At 40.3% G+C, this 21,842-nt stretch overlaps 1 protein-coding gene across 1 annotated transcript in view; it reads right to left on the bottom strand.

The window, feature by feature from the left end:
- The window catches only part of TNIP3 (TNFAIP3 interacting protein 3), a gene marked incomplete at both ends in the record, with an annotated part of 84,602 nt that overhangs the window by 33,587 nt on the left and 29,173 nt on the right, over nt 1-21,842 (bottom strand). Inside the window, 4 exons of the mRNA XM_079534107.1 lie at nt 77-166; nt 1,299-1,385; nt 9,586-9,721; nt 18,967-19,052. Of these exons, the coding sequence (XP_079390233.1) occupies nt 77-166; nt 1,299-1,385; nt 9,586-9,721; nt 18,967-19,052 (399 nt within the window). The remainder of the gene's footprint in view (nt 1-76; nt 167-1,298; nt 1,386-9,585; nt 9,722-18,966; nt 19,053-21,842) is intronic.

Raw genomic sequence — 21,842 nt, 5'->3', positions numbered from 1 at the left:
GAGGCGGTACTCAAAATATTATACTATAGATAAAGATTATACTGTAAAGGTAAAAGATAGGTAAATTCAAGATTACCTCTTGTCTCTGTCTTTCCAGTGAGAGGATATGTCGTTCCTGAGAGTTGGCTAATAGAGTCTTCTGTTTGTTTGGTAATCCTTGCTTTGACTGGAGGAAAAAAAGTGCTTAAAATGAATGTTTTCAGCATCTTCTCTTCAAGTCAATATTATCAAATAAAACTCCCATCCACCCTGCTACGTGCATGTAAAGAATTTGAAGCAGCAACATTTTCTTTCGCTGTATTTGATTTTGGTACCTCAACACTCTCTGGCAGTGGATTCTAAAGTATGCATCTGCTTTAACCCTGCTTGGCCTGTGCTTTACAGCTATTTTGCAAATGGATCCCAAAATAAACAGAATTATGACTATTCACACCATCTCAGATGCAGAACACAAAAAAGGCTTTTAATCATCTTACAGATGGTACTAGAAACAAACAGTGCGAGCCAGAGAAGTTGAGCATAAGTGGGTGCAAGCGATTCCTTCATTTACAAGAACTAGAATATTAAGTAATGTTGCACCCGGTAAGTGTTTACAGGCCTGGAGCAATAATCTTTAAAACAACAGTTCAAAACAGGCAACACAGAAAATGAATTGGCTATTTGAAGAACTTAGGGAAATCAGTCCAATCTGCGGTTCTTCCATAAATCTCGTACCCATGCAGGACAACAGCAGCTATGTCCTCATTTCTGTAATGGCAATGCCCAATTTAATTTTCAAGAAGTTTCCATGGGTTTTTACAAAGGTATACATGTGATATATATGTATAAGACAATTGGCCTGGAAAAAATGTTCATGTTCATATAAATATACTACATCAGATCAGGGATATTTTTCTCTCCCTAGTCTGAATTCTAATCAATAAATGAGCAAAATGTAGAATAAAAGTAGAGCACTTCTGAGATATTATGGCTCCTGAAGTAAATTTATTTTCTTCATTTAGAGAATTTAATGCTAATGCCAATGAAGAAAATTATAGAATATCTCTGTAGATTTTTTTCATAGTACAAATACTGACCATGTATTTACCCCATGGCCAGTCCTGCTGAATTCTAACATTGGAGCACTTGACTTCAAGAAAACGATTTCTCCCTCTTCCTGTAGAAACTCACCAACATGTTTAAATTAAAGCATCTAAAACAATTACATGTCCATCAATTGAGTTATTCATGCGTTGAATTGTTTTCAATTGTTTTTCAATTCAAACAGCACTTCAGAAGGAGCCGAAACATTCACTTACTTCTGGCAGGTCTGCTGGAGCTTCCATCTCACTCATGTCTGCCCATGTGCTTCCAAGACGGCCTTGAGCATTCGTCTCACAGCAGATCTTTGAAATAAGGGCAATGAAAGATGATGGAAAATGCACAGAACTGCAGGAGAAACACAAGCGCTGCCTGTGGAAGCAGTGGGGACTGAGCACTAGGTGGTGGAATTTTGATTTTAAGCTTTTCCTCCTTCCTATCTGGGACTTCCCAGAATGGTTCAAGCACACTGCCTATGACTAATGCACCAGGCAAGGCAGCACTGAATGCTCCGTACGTAAATTGCAATTGACCGGACAGTGTGCCCCCTGAGAGGAAGTTACATGTGTAAGGGAAAGAAGGGTACATTTTTCTCAGCAAGTAGGACAGCAGGGTTTTCTATCCCTGCTTCCAGGTGTAACAAAGCACTTACGTAAGTACGGTAAATATTAAGTGACAGTAAGACAGCGTGAACTATCACGATAGCTAAAATTAGTGAATCATGCTTAGAAAGGCTGTGATGTTAACAGCTATGAGGAAGAGGACATCCACACAAATACCAGGATGTCAGGGGGAGCATCTTAACTGGAAAACTGATTTACTTTCCTTGAAGAAGGGTGGCACAAAGATGAAGAAGGGCAGCAGATTTTGTTCTCATCACAAGGACTTGTAGTTTTAGTCAGTAACTCTAAGCATGGTTCTAGAGTCAAGGTACTCAAGTCTTAATAGTTTGAACTTATGTCTTATTTTCCCATTTGGGAAAAGCAGCTGATACTATGAAGTTAAACTCACAGAAAAGATCAACAATGAAAAATGTTTCCACAGACTTCACATGCAAAGTGAAGAGAAAATATAAAAGCACAAAGCATCACTGTCTCTAGTCTTGGAATTCTGACTGGTTATGAATTCAAGAAGGAAAGATGAAAGAAAAATAGTTTTCCTTATTGTGGATAGATCCCCAGACCTGAAGTCTCTTTTCAGTGAGGACAGAAGTCATTCCATTGCTTGAAAAGCAAATAAACAAAGACTGGCCTGTGAAATGTGACACAGAATAATATAATTCTTCAGGAGATCTTTGAATTTGGAAAACAGCATTAATCAAACTCAAGTAATCCTGTGAATTGGTAGAATTTGCTAGCCACATTCCAGCTTTCTGGTTCATAATGTGTGACTAGGCAAATTCTGTTTTCCAAAATACAAAACCCAATCTGAGAGAGAACTACTGCTTGAAAACATTTGCACATGAAATATATCCTCCCAACTCTGACGTAGTTCTTAAGTCTTCTCTTTTGTGGAGTGGCTGCAAAACTTGTGGGTTATAAAAGAAAGAAGTTAAAAGACACATTTTATTTTAGTAAAGATACTTTAGATTATACATGGAAGCAATTCTACCCATCAAAAAAACAAAAGCATTTCATCTGTACATTTGGCAAAACCAGCTTTTGAGTACATATCCCTTCCATGTACAGCGCTGGTTTAAAAAAAGGAAAAACTAGGTATGATGAATAACACAGCAGCAATTTCCACAATTGTGGTTCTTGAAATTTCTCCTATAATTCGTATAATGTAATTGATATATGCCAGTAATTTTCAGGCTGCAAAACAAAGTATATCTCTCCACCATCTAAGCAAAATTTAGTCCAAAGCCAAATTAAGGGAAACAAGAAAGTTATCCTCTGGAAACAGGTTTGTGATAAGGCCAGCTTCTAAAATGAATAAATACACCGCACTACATGAGTAAAGTAGTAATAGTAAAACTGTAAAATGCCCACAGTGAGGTAGGAAGAGGAAGGAAGCATCACACATTTTTAGAACAAGACCCAGTATTGCAATAGCACTGTCAGACATTTATGTCATATCAAAGCTTAGGATTTCGAAGCAAAAGCCTAGGTAATAGCTCTATCATACATGAGGGGAAACAGACCAACTGAGCCCTAAAGATCAGACAGATGGTGGTGTCAGATTGGCGAGTGAATAATATCTCCCTTTCACCCACAGTCTGGGGCTGTCCCAGTCACTTCTGCAGCATCCATTAATTGGGTGCCTGTATAATTTTGTGTTCTCACACCCAAGACAGAGGAAAACAATTTTCCATACTGAAATTACTGCACATGAATAGTCAAAAGTTAGCTGCTGACTGAGAGAGTAATGTCACTCAACACAAATGACATGAACAGCCACTACCTCTCATCTCCTCATCATGTCCCAGTACCTTCTGGTGTGCCTGCCACAGCCAAACATTATAAACTCATGGAAAAACAACCTGCAAAGTGCCAGGTGAGGTGCTAAGCATTTCCTGCAGTGGGGACAGAAGAGCAAACTGAGGGCATAGACCTGCTTGTGAATCACAGCTCCCACTTGAAAAATGCTGGGGCTCAAATCATTCCAAAGAGAGGGCGAGGCTAAGACCCTGGAGTTCACACAGTTGTTGTTGCCACTGATTAATTCAAAACAGTTATGTGGAAAGCTGGGTGGACATTAGGGCCCTAAATCCTTAGTTGTTAATACCATAGAGATCTCATTAATGACCACTGAAAGTGATTGGTTATCTCTTAGACTGGAGGATTCAAAGCTTTTCAGAGTATGCCATGTTATATTATAGCACAGGGCTGTGACCTCATGGAGGCTATGGGAAAGCTCATATAATTTTCATTCTTTTAAAGTCTTCTTCTGCCTCAACTAATGAAAATCTGTCCAAAGTTAATATTTTTTTAGTATTAATTTTGTGAAATATGCAGATTTCAGTGGAACAAGAAACATCTTGATGCAAGCAGAAATCTATAGATTTTGCAGCCTGTGCATACATATTAAAAATGTTTCCAATTGTACTTGTACCATCTTACTCATAGCTATCACTTTCCACTGCAGGGATTTCATTCAATATATGACAGAATAGAAATGACATTAAGTTTTCTTTAGTACATAGCTAGGCAAGCACAGCATTCTTATGGATAATGCCAGTGCCCCTTCAGGCACTGCTTTAAGCCAACTGGCCTTTTAAAAGACATGATAGGAAATCCAACTCAGGGGCCAAAACCAGCCCAAGGCGCTGTTGAAAGGCAATGGTTCTGGTCAGTGGTGCAAGTGGTTTGATGGGAGATGATAGGTGTCTTGGCCCCTCCCTCACAAATGCTCTTCTGCTCCCATTACCACATAAGAACAGTAGTGGACACTGGAAAGAGAAGTGTCTCTGGAATCTGTAAGAACAGAAGAAAAGCCAGTGAGTAGGGAACAGAAGTTCAGCCCTTCAGAGGTACTGGTTTTATTCCAGCAAAACTTGGGAGAAGTTGAAGCAAAGTATTTTTCTCTCCTTGAAAACACTTAATGGCTCTGGAAAAAAAGATGAGGGGATGACATTCATTTTCTTTTGCTGAGAGAAAGCTACTAAATTTGTTTATCAGTCTATTGCAATCAGTCAATGTAAAACAACTTAATTACATGATAGCACTGCGGAAATTTGAGATGTATTTATAAAACTCCTTGAAAGAAAGGCTCTTGAGAGCTATGGGACTTTAGGAGTATAAAAAAACAAAACAAAACCCCAACAAATTTTTAACATATTTACAAGCAGCTTGAAACTGTTGAATCAAATAAGCTATTGTTGATCGCCTGGAAAATTCTAGTTCAAGACCAGACAGTAAATGCAGTAACAAAGCTAAAACAAAAGCAGAGTGTTTATAGATTCAAGCAATGTTTTAAATACGCTGTTCAAATTTGCCAGCCTGCACAATACACTCAGAGCAGTTAAAGAGTTGGGGGTGAAATTTGACTTCATGCAACACAGCCACAAGAAGCTCAGAGGCAGCAGAAAATGACAGCTGAAGAGGGGGTCTGCAAAGTGTAAACAGATCTGCACAAAATACTGTGAAAGTAAATTTTGGAGGCTGCCTGAGCAACTCTCACAGTAAGGACTGGAATAGGACTTCAGACACGGACAGGACATCAGGCCACATACACATGGGCAACAGCGTGCAAATCAGCACTCTGTGTAGCACTGCAGTAAAGGGCTTGCAGAGAAAACAAGTCCCTTGGAATAGAGACTAACAAAAATCAGATTTTACTGTGGCGAAATCATTTGTACTCAGCCACTGACATGCAAAAACTTAATTTACTAAATGTGACATAACAGCAGTAACAAACTGGTCAGCAAGTGCAACAAATCCCTGTCTAATGCTTACACAAACCTTAATTTCCCTATTTCTTCTCTTCCTCTGAAGTTTTTGTCATGCCCTTTACTGGCTACACTTTAAAAACCTCCAGTAAGCAGGCTGCAGGGAACAGTCTGTGAGTGCAGAAGTCCAAATTTAGTAACCTACAGTATTACTACCTCCAACTTCTCCACATACGCGCAAATCCATGTCTCCATCCACAGCAGTCAGCGTCATGTTACTTCTTACAACCTCCCTACAGTATGCCACACAGGCCTTTATCTAGCCAGGTTGATTGACAGGTTCTAGAGAAAGAACTTCCTCTAGAATTGCATGCTTCTTTCATCTGTTTCACCCTTTCCTTCTGTACCCACTCTTTCCAGAAAGTCAGTCCCTTTGCACATTTCTTACACCTGACCCACATAAGAAAATAAAATGTCACTATTCCTGCTGCTGGGCTGAGACTGAATATAAATAATCTTTTCCTTACATTTAAATATAGTTCAAGAAAATATGGAAAACAGAATTGGTGCAGATTTTGCTCTTCAAAACAGTCACTGCAGTGCTGTGGCTTAAGAATTGGATGCAAGAATGGTCATTTTCTTTCTGCAGAGAGCTGGTAGTTTCCCCTCTGCCTATGCATATAGTAGGAATGCTTTCTTCATGCCCACACATGCCATTCTGCTTCTTGAATCCCTCCCCCCCCCCCACTATAACTCCCTTAAAATGACAGACCAGAACACGATGAAACATACTAAGAAAACAAAGTAGTGAGGGAACCTCCCCCTGCAGGGTACTTGAGTAAGCCTGAAACCTTCTGTAAGGTCAGTGAATCATAATTTAAAATGTTCTCCGAATCAGCAAGAATTCTTAGTAAGACCTTTGCCCTTCTTTCTCCCTCCCTTCACACTCCTTTTCTCCTCTCCATCCACACCCATGTGCTTATCCTTGGCACTTATGAATATTGTCTGTGCTACAAGCAATAGCAACAACCACAACTGGCCCTCTATTCCTCAAAAACCACTTAGCAGCCCTGATGAATGTGATAGCCAGTGCTCGTCTCATCTCCATGTTTGGTCACAGCTGCCTTATTTTAAGAGCTAAGGTGAATGGGGAAAGGGTATTTCCCCATTCTCAGAGGCTTCAGAGCACAGCTGCCAGGAATGGCTGGCAGTGAGGTGGAAGCCAGAAGCTCCTGCAAACCAACAGCTGTGTGGAGCAGGAATAATCCTGCTATCTACCATGTGTGGAAAAAGCTTCCCAATGACAAAATGGGGTGGGCAGAATCTGCTGACCCCCAGAGTTACAGAAAGGGCTGATCTGCTCAGGAGTCCTCTAATAATGACTATTCTGTTTCTAGGAAATGATGTACTTTCTGTTATTAACAGCCTTAAGGCATCTTCCTCACCCCCATTTTGAATTAAGGATTATTTGTAGTTTTTATTCTAGCAACATCCAACATTTCTGATTATAAAAGCCTTTTAGACATCAGTAGGAATCTTGCAACAAGATTTAAATAGGAACCTTGGAACTCTGGCCAATGCTGAGTCCTCTTGAAAGCATCAGCACTAGAAGAAGTTAGAAGTTCTCATTTTTGGAGAGTGCTGGATCTTTATTCTGGGAAAAGTATTACAAAATAGGCACACAAATTAAGGTAATGAAAGCCTCGTCACTTCTGAAAACTCTGTTCAGTCACTGCAGTGAAACCAAAAACCATTAAATTGCTCCAGTCAAGCTAAAGCAAACCTTCCCTTGACTGTAAGAAAACAGTAAAATTATCTCTCTTTTTTCCTTCCTACTCTATCAATCAGATATATGCTGAGATTCTTTTAAATTGTACTGCTTCAGAATGGTAGACGTGACATTTACTTTGAGATGAACTTTGGCTAAAATTTGGTGGCTTCTGAGAAATCTTCTGTTTGCTTATGTTTGGGTCAAGCTTTTCTTTTGTATCTGAATCACTTCTAAAAGCATTCTGACATCTTCTACTCTGCTTTGGGCAAAACTGTCTAAAATAAATGCTTTATTCTGGAAGCTGTTACTTAATCAGCAACGTTTGGCACATTATTGCAACCCTTTTGCAGCCCTTTTTCCTCCATTCTCGTGCACATAATGAAAGGATAGAAATTAAGGAATTTTAGTTGAAGAATAAAATCGGCTCTTAAACCTGTCTCAAGCTGGTCCATGTGCTTCACCAGGAGAAATGCACTAGAAAGGGATTTTCCCTTAAATAAGCATGTCAGCCTCAACATTTTTCATTATTCAGATAGGTACTCCCTCTAACACTTGTAGATTCATATAAGTTCCCTAATGCACAGGAAACAAAATTAGACCAAGATGTGTCTTCAGAGCAAGCAAAACACAGAAGCACAGGCTTCTGTTTTTGAATAGAATAAAAGGATCTCCTTTTATTCACTATTTTCTGTCATCAGCAGTGAGGCTAACCACACAGGCACGGCTACTCAGGTACCTAAGCATTTGCAAACTCAGTTCTAAAGATGAAAATGCCAATTTCATGATACAACAATTGATTAATAATTTTTCCCTGTAGCAAGTAGACCATTTTGACGTTTAAAACAAAGTTGCTACAAGCGTGGAGAGTCTTTACATTAAACTTTTTCTGACTTTCCGCTCAAAAGAATTCAGATGCTTTAGCAGTTTAATTCTCTTGTATTACAATATATTTCATGGAATCAGTTCATCTGACATTACTGGAGCCTCACTCACTTGAAGTCAGTAACCAGCCTAGTGAAAATCTCTTTGACTTATAAGTACAAAGAATAAACAGCCAATGTATTGCTACCATGAAAATATCATAAAACTTTGTTCTTTAAGCTACATGAGTGGGAAAAGAGTCACAAGTGGGCAAAGGTCCTATAAATGCAAAAAGTATAAAAATACGACAGATGGAATGTTGCCACAGTGTTCTGAGTGAAGCACTGAAGCACCCCATAGAAGTGATTGAAGTGAGTGCAACCATTTTTTTTCTCCCTCACACCCCATAAATCCTTTCCTGCATCTCCTTCTGTCACAGAGAATAACATGGGAGCTATGCATTCCCACAGACCAGCTGTGCATGCTGTTCAGAACAGCAGTTCCACAGCCTGATTACTACTCAGTTTGGTACTGACTTCTGCTCTACCTTCTTGTTCCAGCCCTGGACTGGGAATCCCCATTTCTCCATGTAGTTTCTCTCTCTCTGTTTCTAATCCCACTGGCCCAATGCTGCAGCATCTCCTCAGGCTTAGCCCTGGTGCATGCCCCAAAGTCATGAGTCATTTTGGAAATAGCAGTTCACATGTGAAAAGAGCTGTGTGTAATTCTGTATTTCATAGAAGAGTTAACTCTCCTCCACCTCCTCGTGAAGTTCCTGTATCACACCAAGAGGAACTGCCTTCAGAGATCTCCTGGCACACCTGCACCGGTGGGTAAGCGTGCCATCCCTCCCTCCAGCAGAGCACTGGCATTCACACCTTCAGCACTGCTCTCCTTCACACCTACCTCTCCTTCCTTCCCAGTCAGCAGAAAGCAGGGATTTCCTTTTCTACTCCTCCTGAATGGTAAAAGCAGCTTGCTGTTTAAGGGGAGAGGAAGGAAACATGTTTGCCCTGTTTGTTAACTGCTGCTTCAGCTACAAGCAGCAAAGACTGCTCTGGCAGGTGGCTTTACGTTTCTGTTTATAAAATCACAGAAATGCAGGTTTAAATAATCATTTTCCCTCTTCAGCATCTTCTTCCTGTTTATCTAAATGCCTTTGATCCTCCCAGAGCTCTCTCTTCCTCACATCTCTTTGCATTCTCGGTTAAATCAGAGCTACCAATCACAACAACTAAAAGGGATATCAGTGCTCTGCATGCACGAGGTCTCATGGATCCATGATACCAAAGAGGTACAGCTGGCTACACGGGATGGCTCTTCACAGAACCAGCAGCTATAGCTGACCTTCTAAAACATGAAAAGCACCTTCTCATTTTAACTTCTTCATTGCACGAAGTAGCAGTATCAGAAGAAAAAAAAAAAATACAGAGCGTGTTCAGTGCATCATTTCAGAAATCAAGCAGTTTCCTGCATAACCAACGCAGGGAACGTGCCTGGAACGTTCTGCTCTCACAGATAACAATTGCGAAAGTGTGTTTACCTTAGGGGAACATGAAGTCCTCTGGTGGTTCAGACTCCCTTGGGCAATAAATTCAGAGTCCTCACACGACTTGGAAACACCACTCTGCTCTATCAGGTTCCTTATTTCAACATCAAGCTCTTTACTTTCACACCTGCTTAAAAAGAAATTGCAGAAAGACTTAAAGCACAGAGAAGGGAGATCTGTCTGTTGTCTTCTGAACATGAAAACAGACAGAGCAGAGCCGCAAGCTCCTGCTGCCTTCCTTCCAGGAATACAGTCAGAGAGCACTCGGGCAGCCTCACACATGTTGTGTGCATGCAAAATAGTTAAGCCAGTGCTCTTGACCAATTGTATTACTTTGTATATAGAAAAACCAAGCAAGCCTTCCTGGGTGCTGTCTGAACGCTACCATGCACCCCCACCTCCAGCTGCAAGAATGTTAAAATATAGCGCAAGTGTTCTCAGAATAGTTAAAATTGGATTTGAATTCCAAAACCAAATCTTCAGGTGTTTTTTTTTGTTTGTTTTGTTTTTTGTTTGTTTGTTTTGGTTTGGTTTTGGTTTGGTTTGTTGTTTTTTTTTTTTCATTGCACACTTTGTTTTCTGTAATACTTCATAATAAATTCCCAACAGGCACTTTCATTCCCTCCCCCTCCTCTTCCCTGTCTCCCCCCCCCCAAATGTAACTTGCAAAAAATAGGAAAAAAAAGATCTGTTCTTAATGCAAAAATATTTGTGGGACAATCGTTCTCTTTCAGTCTCTACTAAGGACACTCAGGACTTAAGTCCTGAGAGCTAGCAATTAGGGTTGCAGTGGTGGAACACAACTTTCAAAGGACTGACCTGGCCATAAGCAAAAGCAGACCCCCCCAAAAACCTACCTCCAAGCCAAGCTTTTGGGACATATTTTCTTCATTTCCTGAGCAGATTAAACCAACTCTAAATGTATGTAATCACAAAATGGGTTGGGTTGGAACGGACCTCAAAGATCATCTAGTTCCAACCCCCAGCCATGATGGGCTGGTCATTCCCTACCAGCTCAGGCTGCCCAGGGCCCCATCCAGCCTGGCCTTGAACACCTCCAGGGATGGGGCATCCACAACCTTTCTGGTTAGCCTGTTCCAGCACCTCATCAGCCTCTCTGTGAAAAACTTCCTCCAGTATCTAACATAAATCTCTCCTCCTTTAGTTTTAAACCATTTTCCCTTGTCCTATCACTATCTCACTATGCATAAAGTTCATTTCCCTCCTCTTTATAATCCAGCCTCTTCAAACTGTCTTACTTTTGTTGAGCCACAGCATGGAGGAAGAAAAAAAAAACAAATGTAATGTCAGGATATTTGGGTGTAATTTGAGAGCTAGACTTCCACAGTAGGCAATTAGACTTTTGCACAGGGAACAGAACCACGATATTTCATTTCAATTATGGAACGTTCTCATTCACTAGAACACATCACATGACTTTTCTCTTATACAGAAAGATATTTCCTTGTACTGTCTTCTTTGTTGTTTGTATTAAACCAATACGGTAGCTAGAGTGAGTTCAAAGGAAGAGACTACTCGACAGAAAAGAGTCCCTGCATTTTGTTAGACCGCTTGGAAAGGGAATTGTGGCCAGCTAAAGTCACAATGAACAAAAGGAGGGCTTTCTTGGCACACATTTTCATAAGCTGCTCCAAATGCCTGCGGTTTTCAAGGCCTCCCTGGTGCATGGGTGGCACAGCCAGCCCTGGCGACATGGGCACATGAGCTGGCTTTGTGAGCAAAGTCAGCTCCACAGAGCAAGCACACAACCTGGCACTCCTTAGCTTCCCTTCCACTTCTGGTCTGAGGAGATGAGCAGGGCTTTTGGTGCTCACAGGGAAGGACCCACAAAGCCTTGTCAGCACAAATGCATGTAAATCAAGAAGAAAACCTCAGGAGGAAAACAAGGAACCTGGAGAAAGAAAACCAGCCCTTTTCTGTACTGCTAAAAAGTTGCAAAATCCCAGATAGCAGTGCAAGTGGCATTTTTCTCCTTTTTAAGCAACTGTTTGCTAAGCTTCTCAGACAATAAGTTCAGGGGTGGTGGCACAACCAACAGTTCTCTTTGGAGGCTTTGCTTTCAAGCAGCTACACAAAACCAGCTCTGCCCATCAGTACCCCCCTTTCGTCTAAGCGCACCTCCCTGAAAAACAGCAGCTTCAACTCATTAGGAATTCCACACCTGGCCTAACACGGGACTTGCTTTATCTAAGAGCTCGGATTTATGCCATGCAGAGGGCTGAGTGCACTTAAGGGTGCTTGAGAGAACTGAGAAATTATGGCATTGAAGCAAACACTCACGGTGCAGTTTTAGGAAAAATGCATTATATGATATTTACATAATAGGGGAGAAATTGCTATTATAGCCTCCTCAGAAGCCCTAACAATGTGGGAAGAGTCGAGAAGAGGTTAAGTACAGCGAAGGGAAATGTAACTGAGCGGCACTGAGGGATTTAGGACAGCTGTTAAAACCACTGACCAACACTTTCAGGCTGAGCTGTCAGAACTTCTGTTTCTATTCTGTGCTTGGACAACCAAATGAAGGTGAGAGCTGCTCTCCTTTGTTGCTCCACTTAGCTTACAGAGCTGAGAGAAAAAACCTCTTGCCTATATGTAGCTTCTCGCAAAGACTGTTCTGCTCGTTGCCCAGGGTTGCAGTCACATGCACATCACTTTTCACCTCTCATAACCACTCTGCTGCAAATGGCCACCCTTCACTGCTGGCGCAACCCACCTCTCTGGCTGGGTCAGTGCAGTCAGTGTTTCCTTCAAGTGAAATAAAGCAACTCAGAATAAAACAACTGCTAAAAGGCAAAGGGCAATTTCCAGGGGCAGCTCCAAAGAAAGCAAAAGAGGAGCAGCCTGGCAGCAGTGTGCACTGAGGTAGGCTGCATGCATCTCCGCTGCTCAGCAACAGCAAGAGATGTCTGACCACAGCCTCCTGAGATCAGAGCATGAATAGACCTGGGAAATCCCCTGTAAAGATGGGGGTTGGCTTTAAGTACTTCTTCTCAGTCAGGAAGCTCACATCACTCTGCTCTGTTTCCTGCAGCTTGCCTGACAGAGTGCTGTTCCTGATACTTCCTGCAATTCCCTTTCTCACTCTGCATTCTCCTTCTTAGGCTTAGCAGAGTCTAGGCAAGAGAAGGATTAAGATCCAGCAATGCCAGTGAAAAAGGCTGGGAAAGACTCAAACCCTTGCAAATGTTGCTGCTCTGTAATATCCATGTGTTTCAACACCACCATGAAAGTTAGAAAACTATTTCTTTGGACGTGTTTCTCAGCGCACTTATTTCTCCTCTCAGCCTTTAAACTAGGGTATTTTGACCAGAAACTATCCCTCTGTTTATGTGCATTTCAAAAGATCACTAGCCACTTCAGTACTTGGAAGGGTATATTTATCATTAATTATGTAAAATGTTAATTAACCATATCTGTGATGTAGATGCATTTTACAGACCATACTTTCAGAGCACACAGATGACCAAAGTGTTTGAATACCTCTCCAAGACATGATTAGAAGTACCACAGCACAAGGCAGCTTTGGATGATAACATGAGCTTCCCTTGGTGAGCAGCAGAGGGCACACAGCACATAACTGCCACAGAAAGCAATTCTTCCTCAACTACTTTTGGTATCGCAGAGTTTGCAGACATATCTGTGCACCATTAGCATCTTTATTACATTACATCACTATCAACATTTCCTAAAGTTGGGTATTTTGTTTTTCATTAATAATGTTTCTCGTAAGGAGAGAAAATAGACAATCCACTAGAAGAACAAAAAAACAGAACAGAAATTCAAATTTTAGAGATGCATGTTGTGTAAAATCAGTCATCATAGAATCATAAAATCACCAAGGCTGGAAAAGACCTCCAAGATCATTCAGTTCAACTGCCTACCTATCACCAATATTTCCCTACTAAACAATGTCCCTCAGTACCACAACTAAACGTTTCTTGAACACCTCCAGGGACAGTGACTCAACCACCTTCCTGGGCAGCCCATCGGAAAATGTTAAAAATATTTTCATGCTGCAGTAGAGGGCAAAGTATATCTCTTCTGGGTATAAAAGCTTTCTGAAATGTAAAAATAGGAAGATAAAAAATATAAAACCTATCCCATTTACGTGGCATGTTACGGTTAAAGAAGACAATAATAAGGTATTATGGTAAATCCTCTCTGTAAATTGTGAGTTACGTGCTCAATTTTGTTTGATGGGAAAATTAAAACATTTGAGATGGAAGCAGCACTGACAGATATACAAAGCCAGGTGGTGGCTCGCTGTAAGTTTTAGCAGCTTACAGGAGAAAAGGAGAGAGCACAACCTTACTCATGATTTCCATGTCACGAACACGTGAAGTAGTAGTCAATATCCTTCCAGGTATGATCTCCAAAAACAAGAAATTCCTCAGATGTGTTTTCTTCCTTTTGAAAGTTACCATCTCCATGCAGAATTTCGCTGCTAGAGCTGTGTAACAAAGATGTTTTCATTCCCCCTTTGTATTCCCTTACTGTCTTAAAATGTTTTTCTCTTTTTGCTTCATGACGTATCTTTATGCTATTTTAAATCCAGGACTTAAACACCTTTTGTGGTTAATTTCTTATAAATTGCTGCATACTTTTTATAGCGACTCAGTTTCTCAGCTGAGAGTCAGAATAAAAACGTGACCGACACATGCTTTGTCTGTGACTGCAACTAAAATTCCTAGCTAGATCAAAGCCATTCAATCAAATAAACTATTCAATTATATCCTCAAAGAGTTATGCTATGAAGTGCTGGTTATGCATGCACAGTTTTATTAAATTATGCATGTAGTATAATCAGAGCAAAGTTTTGGCCCAAAACTATACTAAAGTTGGAAAGTTATGGCAGCAGAAAGGAAACATGAGGTGTGGAAATGAACAGCTAATAGAATCAAGTGCACTTCTTTGTAGTCAAGCTTCTTCTGGTCAAAAGAAGCGGCACAACTCCCCATTAACTCCCATTTCTCTAATGGAGTAGCAGCCATACCCAGCTCCTGATGGCCTGCTCTATGGTCTTTTCATGAGCCATCTTGCAATAGATTGCATAGATTCATAGCTAAGAAATACATACTTTATTCAAATAGTTGGGCATGAATCCTGAGAAGAGTCCCAGTGTTGCTGCTGGTATCTTTTGTGAGCTCTTGTCTCTCCCTGGTTTTCACTGGGAAAGACTAGGTAGTATTACTGTCTTTTCCAGTGTTATTATATGCTAACGTTATTAGTATTATTAGTTACTAATGGCTACGTGGAAACGGTGACATAAATACAATGAGTCTCAGGGAATAAACTGCAAAATTCTGAATTGACTGTTTGATTATTTGACCAGAATTATGCGTTCTTTCATTTAATTAACTATATAACTATTTGTAATAATAATTTATAGGTTGGTGTGCTGGGGTCATTCTCCTGTATTGGCAAAAGCAAAAATAAACACCATAAGCAGTTGTTAGAAAAGTTTTTAAGCCAGGATTTACAGCCAGACACCAACAGCACAGAGCCCTATTTTGACGGGAAATGAATTCCAGAGTGTAGGGGTTAAACACATGCTATATCCCCTTGGGTAGGCATTTCAGACATTTTTGCAACCAAGTCTAGAGAGCTGATCCTTAGGAAGATGTAAACATCTGAATTTGAATTACAAAGGACAAACTGGTTCTGATAAGTTAAAATTGGCAGCAAATTTCAAGGCAAACAATTTCAACTAATATTTCCCCTATTTTTGATACAGTGATTAATTTCATTCAGGAAAATGCTTTTAGAATTTGGACAAAAAAAGACCTGCTTACAGAATTTCTAATCTAGCATGGGTTAGAAATATTTGAAACAAGGATAACATCAGGCATATACTTCTTCACAATGACAGTTTATCCATAGAACTATGCTATTATCTTAGGTTCTGCAATTTTGAAAGCTTTTTGTTCTCTTAGTTCAGATTTGTATAATAATTTCTAGGCTTTTTTCCATGCACATATCTTAAGATTTTTATATTAAAATCTTACCCACCCAAGACTAAATGACAAAGAATTGCCAATCTAATAAACAACAGAGAGAAAAATCTTTCGCCAAGAAAACAAGACGACTTTTGCTATAGAACTGGGTGTGTTTTTCATTATTGTTGTTTTTGTTCTCTTTCATAACCTCATGAACTCTTAGAGCTTTAGTAAGCCATTAGCAAACCATGGGTTCCTGAGCTGATAAACAACAGTTACGATGTAGTGCAGCTCCCTAAGAATCAGTGGTGCTATTCCAGTACTCAACACCCAGCAAGCAGATCTCCACTTGGAGCTTAGGGCTGGGAATCCAAGCCTCATCTCCTGGGATGGAACTGCACGCATTCTGCATTTCTCTTCTCACACACCACCATAAGAGACATCTATTAGACATGAAGCGCTCTGCACCAGTGCAAGCATGCAGAAAGAACCTGCCTTTGTTGACTGTGAGGATATAAATAAACAAGAAAGAGGGAGAGAAAAGGAACAACAAAGTTCATCTGGTATTTCAAAAGTGTACCGGAAAAGCCAGGCACCAGCAGCAGCTGAGCTCCACCTCACAGAACTGTACTGTCTTTGGAGTGAGAGGTCCCAGATGTTGGGAAAAAGGGGCTGGCACTGGTACTTGGGAGCTAAGTACAAGATTATACCTAATCTTGCTCCACTCCCAAGGAGAGAGCTCCACAAGGCAAGCTGTATGATATGGATTATAACGAGTGTGTACACTGAGACTACAGCAGAGAAACCACTTAAACTTTCGCTCAAATGCGATTCAGCCAAAACATCTGCCTGTCACCCCATAAACGTCCCTACACTTCTGTTCCCTTTACGACAAAGGAATGGAGCTTTTAAGGAACATTTAATAGCCAGCAGCTGTTTGGCTGTCAAATGCCACATCTGGAGAAGCTGTGCCATAAATGTGAACAGAAACAATTATTCTTTAATAGTTTTGCTTAATTTTAAGAATTACACAAATCGCAACAACAAAAGAGGTGCATGTTCTTAATGGAAACACATCTGGTTTCTCTGAAAAGAAGCCAAAAAATTGGTCTGGTGATTAACTGAAGCTGCTCACGTAATCTGTCCCTCCTCAGTGAAGAGAGAAGCAAAGCTACCGATATGCAGGCACTCTGTATTTTCCAGTGGTTGACTGTTCCCTTCAACAAATATGGGACATGCGAGAAGACAACAGCTAAACTGGTTGCATCATTCCCCTTTTACTAGGATCTTCTCCTTAATTACAATATCAAAATCGTAATTCAAGTTCTTCACAATGGACAGAATTTGGGAGAAATTCAACCCCCTGGGAAGTCATGGACTGAGTTTCACTAAGTTTGTCAGGTTTCACGCAAGCCTCGAGTGACAGAAGACCCCAGGAGAAGCAGCACATGGAGCACTGTCACCCAGACTCCCCTCGCAGGGCTCATGCAGCTGTGTGTGGACCATGGGGGGGAAGGGAGAGGGAATTGAAAGGGAATTGAAGTTTTTCTCTGAAATTCATCCGAAGCAGAAAGCTCAGCCAAGTGTGTGCTTTCTGAGTAGATCAACTCCTTACTCTGCTGAAACTCACACCTGCAGAAAGCTGGTGGGAGACAGCAGGAAAGTGTTGAAAGAGTCGAAAACTAAGAGTTAACAACAAAAAGGGAGAAAAATCTACAGCAGAGCAAAAATTAGTGTTTTCAGTGCTCTCTTTCTATGAAGACCAATAGCAGGAAAAGCTGGAGCCCCTGTTAGGGCACATTCCTGGCCTCGGCAGGCACCTTTTTGAAACAGTTACCCTCCAGCAGTACTTTCTGCACTGCCTGCTTGCTCCACAGCCACACCATAAGCACCAGGTGTACATTCAGGCCTCACAGGCACACATTTCCCTGGAAAACTGTCACCCTGGTGCAATTGTATGGATGATGATTTTAACTGGTGTTTTACACCTCTGCTCTCTCTCTTCCTCAATCAGGCATCACTGCAAACCAAACAAGACCTACGCACTGCCTGTTCTGCCTCCTAGCTCACCCTCAGTCAGGATGTAGATGCATCACCAAAACCCTCACTAATCAGGGCACCTTTGGAGCAAAACAAGCCCAGGATTCATTTGGGTCAGTTTCCCCCCCATAGATCTTATGTATTTCCTATTGTCTACTAACAATGCAAGCAAAATAAACAGAGCACCACTTGGAATTTCAGCAGGAAATTAACTTACAGTAGCTGAGGAGGATAATCAGCTCTGTTGACTCAAGTCAACTTCTTGCCTGTAGTAGCTGTTAGGCAGCCAAATGAAACACAGAGGAAGCTCACTGCACAGCTGTCTGTGTCACAGATCCAGTGCTTGAACTGCCAGCACCTGGCATCTGCTTTCACCAGGGATGCCACTGCCTGAAAGGAATCTGACACATCCCTGCCATCACAGATGGATTAGAGTCAAACTACACTAGCAGTAGCACACAGTGTCTTCAGCAAATGGGAAATCCCAAGCAATTTCAAAATCCACTTATTTCACAAACTAACTTGAAGAAAAAAGCGTTTCTTTCCAGAAGAAAAGATGGATACAGGACTATGTATTTCCTAAACATACAAAACATCTACAAAAACATCTAATATCCAAAACAAACAAAAACATCTACACTTTCCTTTCATTTTGCTTATTTTCCTCTCTCACACTTGCATGTTACGATTAAAAGATAGCTTTAAAAGGTATTAACCATCCTCAACTACCTGACATATTTATTATCATCATTATTGTCAGAGCTTACCTTACCGGTTACAGCTATTCATTTAAATTCTCAGCACTATTTGTTTTCTTATTCTCCTAATGACTCACTGAATCTTAGAAATGGGTTGTCATCATCACAGCCTCACTCTTAACCATACTGTGACCTCCTTATCTGAATGAAGTATCTCTCCATCCTACCATACAACCTCTTTTCCTGCCATTATCAGTAGAACTAGTTTTACTTCACAAAGAAGCAAGCAGACCCAAGAAGCCACAAAATCTCTGTAGTCAGAAATACTAAAAACTCGCCTAGATAGGCTCTAAGCCATCTGATCAGACTAAACCCACTTGTCCAGACAATATTCAAGTCATTTCCAACCTACACTATTTTATGATTCTTTCAGTACATAATATGCCCATGTTTTACTCGTTTAAACAGAAATGACACAGACCTCCACTGGACAGATTAACATGGGAAAAAATTATTGTATTAGGCTGAGTTTCTGAAAGAAAAATAGACAGACAAATGCAGGAAAAGCTTGATTATACAGTTCTAGTAGCATAATACAAATGACAAAAAGTAAAAAATAAAAATAAAATAAAAGGAGAAGTTTCTCCACAAGAAAAATAAAGATGTGAAACTGGTCATACCTTTCCATCTCAACATGCTGATGGGAACACAATTCTAGAAGATTCTCTGCCTCTTTATTCTTCCTTTTGAACTTTTCACAGTGAATCTATGAGGGAGAAGGAAAAAAAAAAAAGTGTATTCAGAGTGGAAATAAATAGGTTAATAATCTCAGAAGAAATTCAATTGTCCAATCACAAGAAGACATAATCACGCATTGTCTGCATTCCTGTTTTCTCTTTCCATCCCGTAAAGAGCTGACATAGGCCAGGAATCTACTTTCTCCTAGCTCACCATTATAATCTCTTAAATCCATCATTGTAACAGGAGCAGTTTTGCAACAGCAGAAGCAACAGCATTCTCCAGCCGTGGTAGCGGGTATCTCCCAAGAAGCAAAGCTGCCAGTACTCACGCAAATATTGGAAATGATGGGAAAGGTATTTTTGCGACTATTATTATTCATCCTAACGTAATCAATTGTTTTAAATGCTTGGAGTTCATGTATATCCTCAGATTAACCAGAAAATTAACATTTCATGGAAGTATAAAGTAAAACTACTACTCTCAAGCTTAAGAGGATGAGTAGGGGCCTGATATAAATAACTTGGAGAGAAAAGAGTAGGAGCCTTGCTTAAGTTAATGTGCACAAATGCACTGTTCACAAACTATACAAGCTTCCATAAGCTTCCCTCTGGTCAGGGCTAGCTGCTGTCTAGCATTGTACTTCCAATGAGAAGAAAAAACATTGTTCCCAGAGGAAAGGACAGATATTGGAAGTACAATCACCTCTCCGTTACAAATGAGAGAACAGATAGTACAGAGGGACCAAGTCATGCCACCTCATCCCTAGAAGTCATCCCAGTGCCTGTACTGCAGGCCAACATCATCCCAGAATATGTTTCTTCATGGTATGTGGGACACCTCTATTTCACCAGGAAAGGAGTTCATGAGTCTTATTCTTTTCTTTAGGAGAAAGTGACAGAATAGCATTATTGTAGTTGTAATTGGAATACTAGGGGATTAGATTTTATCTTGGCTCTATGACCACCAGAGGTCCCTTCCAACGCCTGCAAATCTGTGACTATAATACTTGGCATTTAGGTGTTTAATAAGATACCAATTTTGAAAAAATGTTGACCTGGATAAACAGTCCCAACAAAAAGTAAAATGAACATGCACAAACCAACAAACAAACTAGTGCCATAATTCAAACTACCATTCCTTCCTTAATTCATTCTGTGGACTTAGATATTTCAAGTTTCAGATCCACATGCAAAGTTAGACACAGTAGGACAGCCCACATACTAAAGAAATATGCCATGTTAAAGGGATAAAAGTTAAAAGTTACTGACCAATGTTGGTAAAACATATGCAGCAGAAAGTAAAGCATGTTTGGGGGTGTGGGCAGAAGGAATGAAGAATAAAGAAAAAGATTGTTGCATGATTTTGCAGTGACAGACCTGTTCATCTAAACAGCAGAGGCTCTGGCATAAAAGCAGCAGAGAGTTCGATACTGCTAAGAGCAGCGTGATCTACACAGCAGATCATGGCCAGGCTGCTGCCAACCAAACAACAGTGCAGTGTGCCCACCTGCTTTGATCTGTTTCCCTTGACCTCCAAATGAATGGATGACTGTGTTGATGCAGGGTAATGTCTTTGCCTTTCATTTCTCATGGCTTTTTGATATTACCAGTTGCCAGTAATGTCAGTATGTCAGTTCTGAATGGCTTTTAATTATTTTTTTTTTAAATCATTTTGGTTCTTCTTGACAAAATGAGTCCAATCCGTGTTGGCAGCACTAATTGTCCTACATCTAAATCTACAGTTACATATCTGAGCAAGAGTCATCTGGACAATTGCACAAAACATGCACATTTTTGTTGCGAAAGGAACTAGAAGCTTTTTCAATGATACCATGAAATTTAATGCTGTAAGGCTTTTAGTAGATCAGACAAATTGAAGTTGAGTTGGATAAAAATTCAGCTACTTCAAAGAATTAAGGCTCTGTAGAAAATAGGGGGTTATAATTGTCATGGCAAGGATTGCTCGGAATTACATAAATTTTCTGCTTTCTGTCAAGGCTATTAAAAAATAAATAGGAACATGATGAAGAAAAAGAGGATCATTTTTCTCACATATTTGTGTTCTAGCTGTAATTGAAAATGTTTAGTAAAAAGCATGCAAAATTTTATCAGCCCTCCAATAATAACTCAAGACCTAAGTACTTCCTTAATATACCTGAACAGGCTGTAAGAGACTTTTTTGTTTGGAGTACTAACATGCATTAACAAGGAAGATTTCCATGTGTAAAATGCACTTTGAGAGAAAGAGCTCCCCAAAGAGGGACAAGACTCACTAATTCTTGTAAAATATTAATTATAAAAATAATAACAGCCACCCAGGCATTTATCAATCTAGGATTTCAAACCGTTAATTAAAATGCATTTCACAAACATCTGTATTTTTGCTTTGCCTCCTGCCACATTCTCTTTTGCCCTCCAAGCCTACCACTATCTTAAGAGCATCCTATTTTCCTGAACCTTTCCTCATTTTCCCCAAACACGTGCCGTAACTAACTTATTCTTCTGTTGTACCAAAGCAGCATTTTGTGGGGATGCAATGCAAGATGGCTCCCAGAAATGGACTGGCTGAAAGGAGGCAGAGAAGGGAAAGGGATTTTGTGTTCCCTCTGCACACCTTGTCAGGTTGGCTCAATGATTCAGTTATAGAAAACACCACCATAAACTGGCATTGTCACAGTGCTGCAGGGAGCAGAAAACACACACACAAAAATAAACAGAAGCACATGCTAGCAAATTACACCCGGAGAACAAACTGATGGATATGTTACCTTCTCACTGATTTTTACTTTTTGTACTGTAGAAGACCTAGGGCTAGC

Source organism: Tetrao urogallus, assembly GCF_951394365.1.
Source record: "Tetrao urogallus genome assembly, chromosome: 4".
NCBI lineage: Eukaryota > Metazoa > Chordata > Aves > Galliformes > Phasianidae > Tetrao > Tetrao urogallus.
The sequence above is the reverse complement of the archived record's forward strand: the minus strand, read 5'-3'. Positions and strand labels throughout refer to the sequence as shown.